The sequence below is a fragment of the Lethenteron reissneri genome, unplaced genomic scaffold (genome assembly GCF_015708825.2).
Source record: "Lethenteron reissneri isolate LAM-NWPU_2019-01 unplaced genomic scaffold, ASM1570882v1 scaffold_1640, whole genome shotgun sequence".
Taxonomy (NCBI): domain Eukaryota; kingdom Metazoa; phylum Chordata; class Hyperoartia; order Petromyzontiformes; family Petromyzontidae; genus Lethenteron; species Lethenteron reissneri.
Genome location: NW_026891378.1, coordinates 372456 through 383100, shown reverse-complemented (window position 1 = coordinate 383100; position 10645 = coordinate 372456). Strand labels below are relative to the sequence as shown.

At 57.4% G+C, this 10645-nt stretch overlaps 1 protein-coding gene and 3 non-coding genes across 4 annotated transcripts in view; all 4 read right to left on the bottom strand.

Moving 5' to 3' along the window:
* Positions 1 to 325: 325 nt before the first annotated feature.
* The window catches only part of LOC133339058 (probable ATP-dependent RNA helicase DDX17), a 23294-nt gene continuing 12974 nt past the window's right edge, over positions 326 to 10645 (bottom strand). Inside the window, exons 6-12 of the mRNA XM_061547179.1 lie at positions 10534 to 10645; positions 10251 to 10411; positions 8405 to 8577; positions 7851 to 7961; positions 5109 to 5170; positions 4336 to 4395; positions 326 to 961 (exon numbers count right to left, since the gene is read on the bottom strand). The exon at positions 10534 to 10645 is cut by the window's right edge and continues 30 nt beyond it. Coding sequence (XP_061403163.1) covers positions 840 to 961; positions 4336 to 4395; positions 5109 to 5170; positions 7851 to 7961; positions 8405 to 8577; positions 10251 to 10411; positions 10534 to 10645 — 801 coding nt within the window. The 3' untranslated portion in view covers positions 326 to 839. The remainder of the gene's footprint in view (positions 962 to 4335; positions 4396 to 5108; positions 5171 to 7850; positions 7962 to 8404; positions 8578 to 10250; positions 10412 to 10533) is intronic.
* Positions 4886 to 4984, bottom strand: LOC133339176 (small nucleolar RNA U83B). The gene has a single exon (XR_009754685.1). It is a non-coding gene; the product is annotated as a small nucleolar RNA U83B (small nucleolar RNA).
* LOC133339175 (small nucleolar RNA U83B) lies at positions 5801 to 5897 on the bottom strand. The gene has a single exon (XR_009754684.1). It is a non-coding gene; the product is annotated as a small nucleolar RNA U83B (small nucleolar RNA).
* Positions 9201 to 9297, bottom strand: LOC133339174 (small nucleolar RNA U83B). The gene has a single exon (XR_009754683.1). It is a non-coding gene; the product is annotated as a small nucleolar RNA U83B (small nucleolar RNA).

Sequence of the window (10645 nt, the reverse complement as noted above, 5' to 3'; positions counted from 1 at the left end):
TCCTCCTGCTGCTGCCCACCCCGCCCTTCACTACGAGCGGCCCTTAGCTTGAGGCGGCATGTAGCAGCACCCCCCCACTAGAGCAACTCGAGGTTTAAAACAGCCCCCCACTACTAGCTTGGCTTGAGGTGGTATATATAGCAACCCTCGCCCCGCCCCCCCACAACAAGATTTAGACCCCCTAACCGAGCACCCACCCACGCACGCTACACATACAGCAGTAGACCCCCTCCCCCCCCGCTTCTGCCTACTCTTCCCTCCCTCCTGCCTCAGGTTTATTTAAACGCTCACCACCCACCCACCGCTAGTCAACAAACCCGAGTCCCACCCCACAGGCCCATCTCTGCTACCTCGCTACCCTAACACCGGCGAGCCAGCCAGCCAACCAGGGAGGAGGAGGAGGGGGAGCCGCCCCCCCCCACCACTTCCGCGCTCTCCCGTTGCCGTGACAACGGCGATCCAAGATGGCCGCCCGGCCGTCCCTCCCTCTCCGCGGGCGGGGGGGGGGGGGCGAGGAGGGAAAGGGCGGTGGATCCAAGATGGCCGCCGGCAGCCAGCGATTCCAAAATGGCCGCCCTCCCTCGGCAGGGTGGGGAGCGATGCTCCACGATGGCCGCCACCACCACCACCCTCCCCCAAATTCCCCCTCCCCCCCCATCCCTTCCCACAACTCCCTCCTCCTGACAGCGCAAATCCAAGATGGCCGCCCGTCTGGGCAGCAATCCAAGATGGCCGCTCCTCCGCACGGCCATTTTGTTTTTTTAGGCCTCGGTGACGGATAAGGCCTCGTTTCGAGAGGTCTTTTTCAAGAAATTTAGCGCTCAAACTCGCTCGCACGCTCACTCGCTCGCACGCTCGCACACGCACGCACGGACGCACGCGCACACACACACTCCCCGTCTCCCGTCAAAAATATTATTTGGGCGACGCCCCCGCGGCTCCCTCGCAAAACGAGGGGCTTCTGGGTGGGGGGGGGGAGAGAGAGTGTGAGGCGTGTGTGTGCGTGTTCGTACCACACACACGCACACACGCGCGCGCACGCACACACGCGCGCAGACACGCGGAGAGCCACCGTTAACTTAACGCGGGCGGCAAATGACGACGTTTTGCAGCAGAGGTCAACGTTCCACACAGCCAAAGCGTTGTTGTCGTCGTTGCGAGTAGTTGGTGAGCGTGGCTGGTGTGTGTGTAGTTGTGAGCGTTGTTGTCGTCGTTGCGAGTAGTTGGTGAGCGTGGCTGGTGTGTGTGTAGTTGTGAGCGTTGGTGTCGCCGTTGTGAGTAGTTGGTGAGCGTGGCTGGTGTGTGTATTTGTGAGCGTTGTTGTCGTCGTTGTGAGTAGTTGGTGAGCGTGGCTGGTGTGTGTATTTGTGAGCGTTGTTGTCGTCGTTGTGAGTAGTTGGTGAGCGTGGCTGGTGTGTGTGTAGTTGTGAGCGTTGGTGTCGCCGTTGTGAGTAGTTGGTGAGCGTGGCTGGTGTGTGTATTTGTGAGCGTTGTTGTCGTCGTTGTGAGTAGTTGGCGAGCGTGGCTGGTGTGTGTGTAGTTGTGAGCGTTGTTGTCGTTGTGAGTAGTTGGTGAGCGTGGCTGGTGTGTGTGTAGTTGTGAGCGTTGGTGTCGTCGTTGTGAGTAGTTGGTGAGCGTGGCTGGTGTGTGTGTAGTTGTGAGCGTTGTTGTCGTCGTTGCGAGTAGTTGGTGAGCGTGGCTGGTGTGTGTGTAGTTGTGAGCGTTGGTGTCGTCGTTGTGAGTAGTTGGTGAGCGTGGCTGGTGTGTGTGTAGTTGTGAGCGTTGTTGTCGTTGTGAGTAGTTGGTGAGCGTGGCTGGTGTGTGTGTAGTTGTGAGCGTTGTTGTCGTTGTGAGTAGTTGGTGAGCGTGGCTGGTGTGTGTGTAGTTGTGAGCGTTGTTGTCGTCGTTGCGAGTAGTTGGTGAGCGTGGCTGGTGTGTGTGTAGTTGTGAGCGTTGTTGTGGGCGTTGTGAGTAGTTGGTGAGCGTGGCTGGTGTGTGTAGTTGTGAGCGTTGTTGTCGTCGTTGCGAGTAGTTGGTGAGCGTGGCTGGTGTGTGTGTAGTTGTGAGCGTTGGTGTCGTCGTTGTGAGTAGTTGGTGAGCGTTGTTGTCTTTGTGAGTAGTTGGCGAGCGTGGCTGGTGTGTGTGTAGTTGTGAGCGTTGGTGTCGTCGTTGTGAGTAGTTGGTGAGCGTTGTTGTCTTTGTGAGTAGTTGGCGAGCGTGGCTGGTGTGTGTGTAGTTGTGAGCGTTGTTGTCGTCGTTGTGAGTAGTTGGTGAGCGTGGCTGGTGTGTGTGTAGTTGTGAGCGTTGTCGTCGTCGTCGTTGTGAGTAGTTGGTGAGCGTGGCTGGTGTGTGTAGTTGTGAGCGTTGTTGTCGTCGTTGCGAGTAGTTGGTGAGCGTGGCTGGTGTGTGTAGTTGTGAGCGTTGGTGTCGTCGTTGTGAGTAGTTGGTGAGCGTGGCTGGTGTGTGTGTAGTTGTGAGCGTTGGTGTCGTCGTTGTGAGTAGTTGGTGAGCGTGGCTGGTGTGTGTAGTTGTGAGCGTTGGTGTCGCCGTTGTGAGTAGTTGGTGAGCGTGGCTGGTGTGTGTATTTGTGAGCGTTGGTGTCGTCGTTGTGAGTAGTTGGTGAGCGTGGCTGGTGTGTGTGTAGTTGTGAGCGTTGTTGTCGCCGTTGTGAGTAGTTGGCGAGCGTGGCTGGTGTGTGTGTAGTTGTGAGCGTTGGTGTCGCCGTTGTGAGTAGTTGGTGAGCGTGGCTGGTGTGTGTATTTGTGAGCGTTGGTGTCGTCGTTGTGAGTAGTTGGTGAGCGTGGCTGGTGTGTGTGTAGTTGTGAGCGTTGGTGTCGCCGTTGTGAGTAGTTGGTGAGCGTGGCTGGTGTGTGTGTAGTTGTGAGCGTTGTTGTCGTCGTTGCGAGTAGTTGGTGAGCGTGGCTGGTGTGTGTGTAGTTGTGAGCGTTGTTGTCGTCGTTGCGAGTAGTTGGTGAGCGTGGCTGGTGTGTGTGTAGTTGTGAGCGTTGTTGTGGTCGTTGCGAGTAGTTGGTGAGCGTGGCTGGTGTGTGTAGTTGTGAGCGTTGTTGTCGTCGTTGTGAGTAGTTGGTGAGCGTGGCTGGTGTGTGTGTAGTTGTGAGCGTTGTTGTCGTTGTGAGTAGTTGGTGAGCGTGGCTGATGTGTGTGTGTAGTTGTGAGCGTTGTTGTGGTCGTTGTGAGTAGTTGGTGAGCGTGGCTGGTGTGTGTGTGTAGTTGTGAGCGTTGTTGTGGTCGTTGTGAGTAGTTGGTGAGCGTGGCTGGTGTGTGTAGTTGTGAGCGTTGTTGTGGTCGTTGTGAGTAGTTGGTGAGCGTGGCTGGTGTGTGTGTAGTTGTGAGCGTTGTTGTCGTTGTTGTGAGTAGTTGGTGAGCGTGGCTGGTGTGTGTGTAGTTGTGAGCGTTGGTGTCGTTGTTGTGAGTAGTTGGTGAGCGTGGCTGGTGTGTGTAGTTGTGAGCGTTGTTGTGGTCGTTGCGAGTAGTTGGTGAGCGTGGCTGGTGTGTGTAGTTGTGAGCGTTGTTGTGGTCGTTGCGAGTAGTTGGTGAGCGTGGCTGGTGTGTGTGTAGTTGTGAGCGTTGGTGTCGTCGTTGTGAGTAGTTGGTGAGCGTGGCTGGTGTGTGTGTAGTTGGTGAGTGTCGTCGTCAGAATGTTCACAATTGGTGAGCGTGGCTGGTGTGTGTGTAGTTGGTGAGCGTTGTCATCAGAATGTTCACAATTGGTGAGCGTGGCTGGTGTGTGTGTAGTTGGTGAGCGTTGTCGTCAGAATGTTCACAATTGGTGAGCGTGGCTGGTGTGTGTGTAGTTGTGAGCGTTGTTGTCGTTGTTGTGAGTAGTTGTGAGCGTTGTCGTCAGAATGTTCACAATTGGTGAGCGTCGTTGGTGTCTCTACCTCGCGATGACGACGAGATCAAGACGGAAGAGAGGAGATGGCGTCTCACCCACTCACCCTCAAAGAGCACTCGCTCACACCGCAAAGTCGCTCACCAAGCCAAGTCGCTCACCAAGCCAAGTCGCTCACCCAGACAGAACCACGACACCTCACCTACCCTCACCCCTCCTCACCACTCCACGCTCACCCTCAACCCCCACGTTCATTCATCCCCCGACTCACACACGACCCACATGCCAACTCATAATAATGCATCTTTATTTTACCCCCCTCATAAACCCACCTATGCCTACCTCACACAATCTGCTACACCACACCCACCCAAACCCACCAACTCGCCACCTTAACCGTTACTCACAACCCTAACCCCCCCAGCAACGACGCAAGGGCAACACGCGCGCACAACGCGCGCGCGCACGCACACACAACGTACCCAGGCCGCGGGAAGCGACGTCCGTGGCGATGAGAATCGGAGACTTCCCTGATCGGAACTCTGCACGGGGAGCGGTGGCGGGGGGGGGGGGAGAGAAGAGAGCTCAGTTGGTTATCACAGTCACAACGCGAAGATGGAGAGAGAGGGGGGGGGGGGGGGAGCGAGAGAGAGGGGGGGGTAGAGGATTCCGACCGACCAAGTCCCTCGGAGAGGAGGGAGGATGAGTGGGTGAGCGAGCGAGCGGCTGGGCGAGCGAGCGAGTGGCCGGGTGAGCGAGCGGCTGGGTGAGCGGGCGGCTGGGTGAGCGAGCGGCTGGGTGAGCGAGCGAGCGGCTGGCTGGGCGAGCGAGTGGCTGAGCGAGCGAGCGGCTGGGTGAGTGAGCGAGCGAGCGGCTGGGTGAGCGAGCGGCTGGGTGAGCGAGCAAGCGGCTGGGTGAGTGGGCGGCTGGGCGACCGGGCGACTGGGTGAGCGAGCGGCTGGGTGAGCGAGTGGCTGGGTGAGCGAGCGAGTGGCTGGGTGAGCGAGCGAGTGGCTGGGTGAGCGAGCGAGTGGGCCCCTCAGAAGGAAGGCAGCATGGAACGGATTCCCCACAATTGTTGTCGGGACCCCAAAAATGGAGCCAAATTCCACGTTCTCATCACCGGGACCCAACTCGGCAGCGCGCTCCCCTTGTGTCGCTCACCCCACTCTGCACTGGTCTACACTGGGGTCGACTGGACTCGCACTACACTAGACTACACCGAGGGGGCGATGGGGGGGGCGCGCGAGCTCACCTGTGAGTACCCAATCCCGCTCCGGTTGGCTCTTGTCTCCATGGATACACATGGCGGGCCAGCTGCAGCAAAACACAAGAAACACGTTCGGTTAGTACACCACACACAGAGACAGAGACACACTTACACCGCTCTCGCACAATCGTTACAGCGAGATGGGTGGGTGGATTGGGTGGCAACTCCCAACCCCGCCCCCCACACTCGTCTAGAGGAGAGATATTTCAGTGGCTGGAGCAGAGGTCACAACCGGGTACCCGGCTACCCGTTTGTGACCCTGGTGCGGCCGGGTACGGGTAGGCCGTGAGTCACTGGTGAGTCGCCGTTTGTCACTCATTTCCCAACGTCTTGTCTCTTCTCACAATTCGAGTTCCTAGAATCAACCCACCCGCGCCTGCAACATGGCTTCATCCCAGAGGTCGCAATCGGGTACCCGATACCCGTACCCGGCCGGGTATCGGGTACGGGTATCGGGTACCCGTTTGCGACCCTGGTGCGGCCGGGTACGTGTAAGAAATCAAAACCCGTTTGCAACCTCTGGGTGAGTTTTTGGCTGGGTGAGCTTTTGGGTGGGTGAGCTTTTGGGCGAGCGAGCGAGTGGCTGGGCGAGCGAGCGGCTGGGCGAGCAATCGGCTGGGCGAGCGAGTGGCTGAGCGAGCGATTGACTGAGTGGCTGGGTGAGTGAGCGAGCGAGCGGGCCCCTCAGAAGGAAGGCAGCATGGAACGGATTCCCCACGGAGTGATCGGGACCCCAAAATGGGGCCCAATTCCACGTTCTCATCACTGGGACCCAACTCTGCAGCAGCAGCAGCAACAGCAGCGCTCCGCCCACCCCATGTGGGCTCACCGCCGCACTGGAGTAGACTACCTCACGCAACCGCCACGCTGCACTACAAACGGCCATGTTTTAACTACCACACACTGCAGCACCCAGCTACTCATTTAGGGCCGAGTAGACCTAGGGGATGGCGCCTAGGTCGGGTACAAATCACCACGACTCCGACAGACTACGCTCTAGCAGACTACCAAGACACACACCACACACACACAGATCCCCCATATAGCACACTCTTAGTTCTTTCGGTAAAGCCATGTAGGTAAAAAAACAGCAAATCTGGCTGTGACGGTCCCACCAGATGACGGAGACTTGTGTTGCCTTCCGAAACGTCATGATTTTTAAATCCTTTATATTAAGTTCGCTTGCTTGCTTGCTTAGGACCGTGCAAATCTTTCGGTCGTTTTTTTAACCCACTTCCCGTGATCCAATCGAGCTGACATTTTGCACACAGACTCGTTGTGCGTGACAATTAATGTTCGTGAACATTTTTTTCCAAAACTTTACACTTTTTAGGACAAAAATATTCTATTTAATTACCAATTGCTTAATGGTGCAATGCAATCATCTGACCCATAGGTGGCAGCCATCTCAAGCCAGAGGACGAGAGGACTCTAGCCACCACGCATATAAAGGATTTAGAGTAAAAAAACTTTGTTTTTACGGGTTATATTTATTAGCATTTTATTTTTATTAAAATTAATTTCATTTATTACCTACGTGACTTTACCGAAAGAACTCAGAGTATGAATCCTTGCAGTCACGAAAGCTTCAAATCTAGAATTAATACCCCCATATAGCAGATTTTTAAGGGGCCTTTGCACCCCCCCACCCACCCATACTCACCAGAGCGAGAGAAATGCGTGACGGTGGAATGTCCGACAATGGCGATTATCAGGCTGCCGCTGGGTTTATTTCAGCGAGTCTTTTATATTCTGACCGCCAGAGGGGTGAGTGGCGGTGGTGATGGTAAAGCAGAGGTCGCAAACGGGTACCCGATACCCGTACCCTACCCGATACCCGGCTACCCGTACCCGGCCTGGTACGGGTAGCCGTGTTTGCAACCCTGGTGCGGCCGGGTACGTGTACGGGTAGGCCGTGAGTCACTGGTGAGTCACCGTTTGTCACTCATTTCCCAACGTCTTGTCTCTTAAATTTCGATGTAAAGCTTTCGTGACTGCAGGGATTCATCTTCTTGGTTCTTTCGGTAAAATCACGTAGAAGGGAAGTGACTTTACCGAAAGAACCAAGAAGATTATAAGGTCTCTTCACACAATTCAAGTTCCTAGAATCAACCCACCCGCGCCTGCAACATGGCTTCATCCCAGAGGTCGCAATCAGGTACCCGATACCCGTACCCTACCCGATACCCGTACCCAATCGATACCCGGATACCCGTACCCTACCCGATACCCGTACCTGTTTGCGACCCTGGTGCGGCCGGGTACGGGTAGGCCGTGAGTCACTGGTGAGTAACCGTTTGTCACTCATTTCGGGTAGGGTACGGGTAGAATATGGCTACCTGTACCCGGCTGGGTACAGGTACGGGTACCCATTTGCGACCCTGGTGCGGCCGGGTACGGGTAGGCCGTGAGTCACTGATGAGTAACTGTTTGTCACTCATTTCGGGTAGGGTACGGGTAGGGTAGGATACCTGTACCCGGCTGGGTACAGGTACGGGTACCCATTTGCGACCCTGGTGCGGCCGGGTACGGGTAGGCCGTGAGTCACTGGTGAGTAACTGTTTGTCACTCATTTCGGGTAGGGTACGGGTAGGGTAGGATACGGCTACCCGTACCCGGCCGGGTACAGGTACCCATTTGCTACCCTGGTGCGGCCGGGTACGGGTAAGGAATCAAAACCCGTTAGCGACCTCTGTGGTGGAGGGGTCGAGGAGCTAAGCAACTCACCCGTCGCGCCTCATTCTACGCGTGAGCTCGTCGCAGCGTCTCTTCGTCTCCACAAAGATGATGGTCTTGTTTTCCTTCTCGGCCATGATCTCCTCCATCAGGCGCATCAGCCTGGCGAGAAACACGCCAAGTGGGTGAGCGTGGGTGAGCGTGGGTGGAGAAAGACGGAGCGTGTGCGAGCGAGTGAAAGTGCGAGCAAGCGTGAGAATGTGCGAGTGTGAGAATAAAAGAGAATGAGCGAGTGTGTGTGTGCGTACGAGTGTGTGAATGAGCGAGTGTGTGAATGAGCGAGTGAACGAGCAAGTGTGTGCGAATGAGCGAGTGTGTGCGAGTGTGCGAATGAGCGAGTGTGTGCGAGTGTGAGAATGAGCGAGTGTGTGAATGAGCAAGTGAATGAGCAAGTGTATGAGCGAGTGTGTGCGAGAGCGAATGCGCTCGTGCGACAGAGCGACTCTAAATCGCACCACCCCCACCACCACCCCCACCACCCCAACCACCCCAACCACCCCAACCACCCCACCACCCCAACCACCACCACCCCCCCCACGACTCACTTGTTGTCCTTCTCGTTGTCGCTGCACACGTCCACGATCTGCAGGATGTTGTGATTGGCCGACAGGTCCATGGAGCCCACGTTGATCTGGATGTACTCGCGCAGGAAGTCCTCGGCCAGCTGACGCACCTCCTTGGGCCACGTGGCACTCCACATGAGGGTCTGACGGTCGGGCTGCAACAAGCACAGAGGTCACCAAAGGTCAGCCACCGCCAGCCACCGCCAGCCACCGCCAGCCACCGCCAGCCACCGCCAGCCACCGCCAGCCACCGCCAGCCACCGCCAGCCACCGCCAGCCACCGCCAGCCACCGCCAGCCACAGCCACCCACAGCCACCCACCGTCACCACCCCCACCCTGTTGTTCGCATTAACACACCGCTGGGATCACCGGTGGCATGGCAAGTGCCGCTAGCTAGAGAGCAGCATCGCCGATGAAGGCTGGCGGCACTGGCACACACGAGAGGGTGTGGGCCAATGCCGTGCCTGCCTTTGTCTCCCCCGAGTGGCGATGTTATACAAAGGTCCCCCCGTTGTAGCATTAACACACCGGTGGCATGGCAAGTGCCGTGAGCTAGCGCCTACGATGGTGAGCGAGTGGCTGGGCGGGCGAGTGGCTGGGCGAGCGAGCGAGTAGCTGGGCGAGCGAGTGGCTTAGCGAGTGAGTGGCTGGGCGGGCTAGTGGCTTAGCGAGCGAGTAGCTGGGCGAGCGAGTGGCTTGGCGAGTGAGTGGCTTAGCAAGTGAGGGGCTGGGCGAGCGAGCGAGTGGCTGGGTGAGCGAGCGGCTGGGTGAGCGAGCGGGCCCCTCAGAAGGAAGGCAGCATGGAATTGATTCCCCACGGAGTGATCGGGACCCCAAAATGGGGCCCAATTCCACGTTCTCATCACTGGGACCCAACTCTGCAGCAGCAACGCTCCCCCACCCCATGCGAGCTCGCTGCCGCACTGGAGTAGACTACCTCACGCAACCGCCACGCTGAACTACAAACACAGCCACGCAAAGCGAGGAAATAAAGTAGCAGCAGCGCCGCCGCTTACACGAGGGGGGGCTGGGTGCGCCTTTGTTAGTGATTGTGTGAGTTAGTGACTGAGTGTGAGTGTGTGCGAGTTGGTGACTGTGTGAGTGAGCGAGTGTGAGTTAGTGATTGTGTGCGTGTAGGTACGAGTGTGTGCGCGTAGGTATGAGCGTGTGTACGTGTAGGTACGAGTGTGTGTGTGTAGGTACGAGAGTGTGCGTGTAGGTACGAGTGTGTGCGTGTAGGTACGAGTGTGTGCGTGTAGGTACGTGTGTGTACGTGTAGGTACGAGCGTGTGCGTGTGTACGTGTAGGTACGAGTGAGTGTGTGTACGTGTACGTACGAGCGTGTGTGTGTATAGGTACGAGCGTGTGTGTGTATAGGTACGAGCGTATGTGCGTAGGTACGAGCGTATGTGCGTAGGTACGAGCGTGTGTGCGTGTAGGTACGCGCGCGTGTGCGTGTAGGTACGAGCGCGTGTGCGTGTAGGTACGAGCGTGTGTGTGTGGGTACACGTGTGTGCGTGTAGGTACGCGCGCGTGTAGGTACGCGCGTGTAGGTACGCGCGTGTAGGTACGCGCGTGTAGGTACGCGCGTGTAGGTACGCGCGTGTAGGTACGAGCGTGTGTACGAGCGTGTGTACGAGCGTGTGTGTGTAGGTAGGTACGAGCGTGTGTGTGTGGGTACACGTGTGTGCGAGTGTGTGCGTGTAGGTACGCGTGCGCGTAGGAACGCGTGTGTGTGTAGGTACGCGCATGTGTGTGTGTGTAGGTACAAGTGTATTGCCACAGGTACGCGTGTGTGCGTAGGTACGCGTGTGTGCGTGCAAGTACCCGGATCTGGTCAACGATCTTGCGTATCTGCGGCTCGAAGCCCATGTCCAGCATGCGGTCCGCCTCGTCCAGCACCAGGTAGGTGCAGCGGCGGAGGTTCGTCTTGCCTGACTCCAGGAAGTCAATGAGGCGACCCGGGGTGGCGATGCAGATCTCCACTCCTAACGACAAGAGCAGCAGCAGCAGCCGTCAACAGCTGACGCAAGAGGTGTGCGTGTGTGTACGTGTATCTGTTGTGCATCTCTGTGTGCATGTTGTGCATCTCCGTGCGCGAGGCACTCACCTCTCTCCAAGTCGCGTAGCTGGGGACCCTTGGGCGCCCCACCGTACACGCATGTGGTCTTGACGCGCGAGCTCTTGCCGTACTCCTCTGCGACTGCCTGCACCTGCTGCGC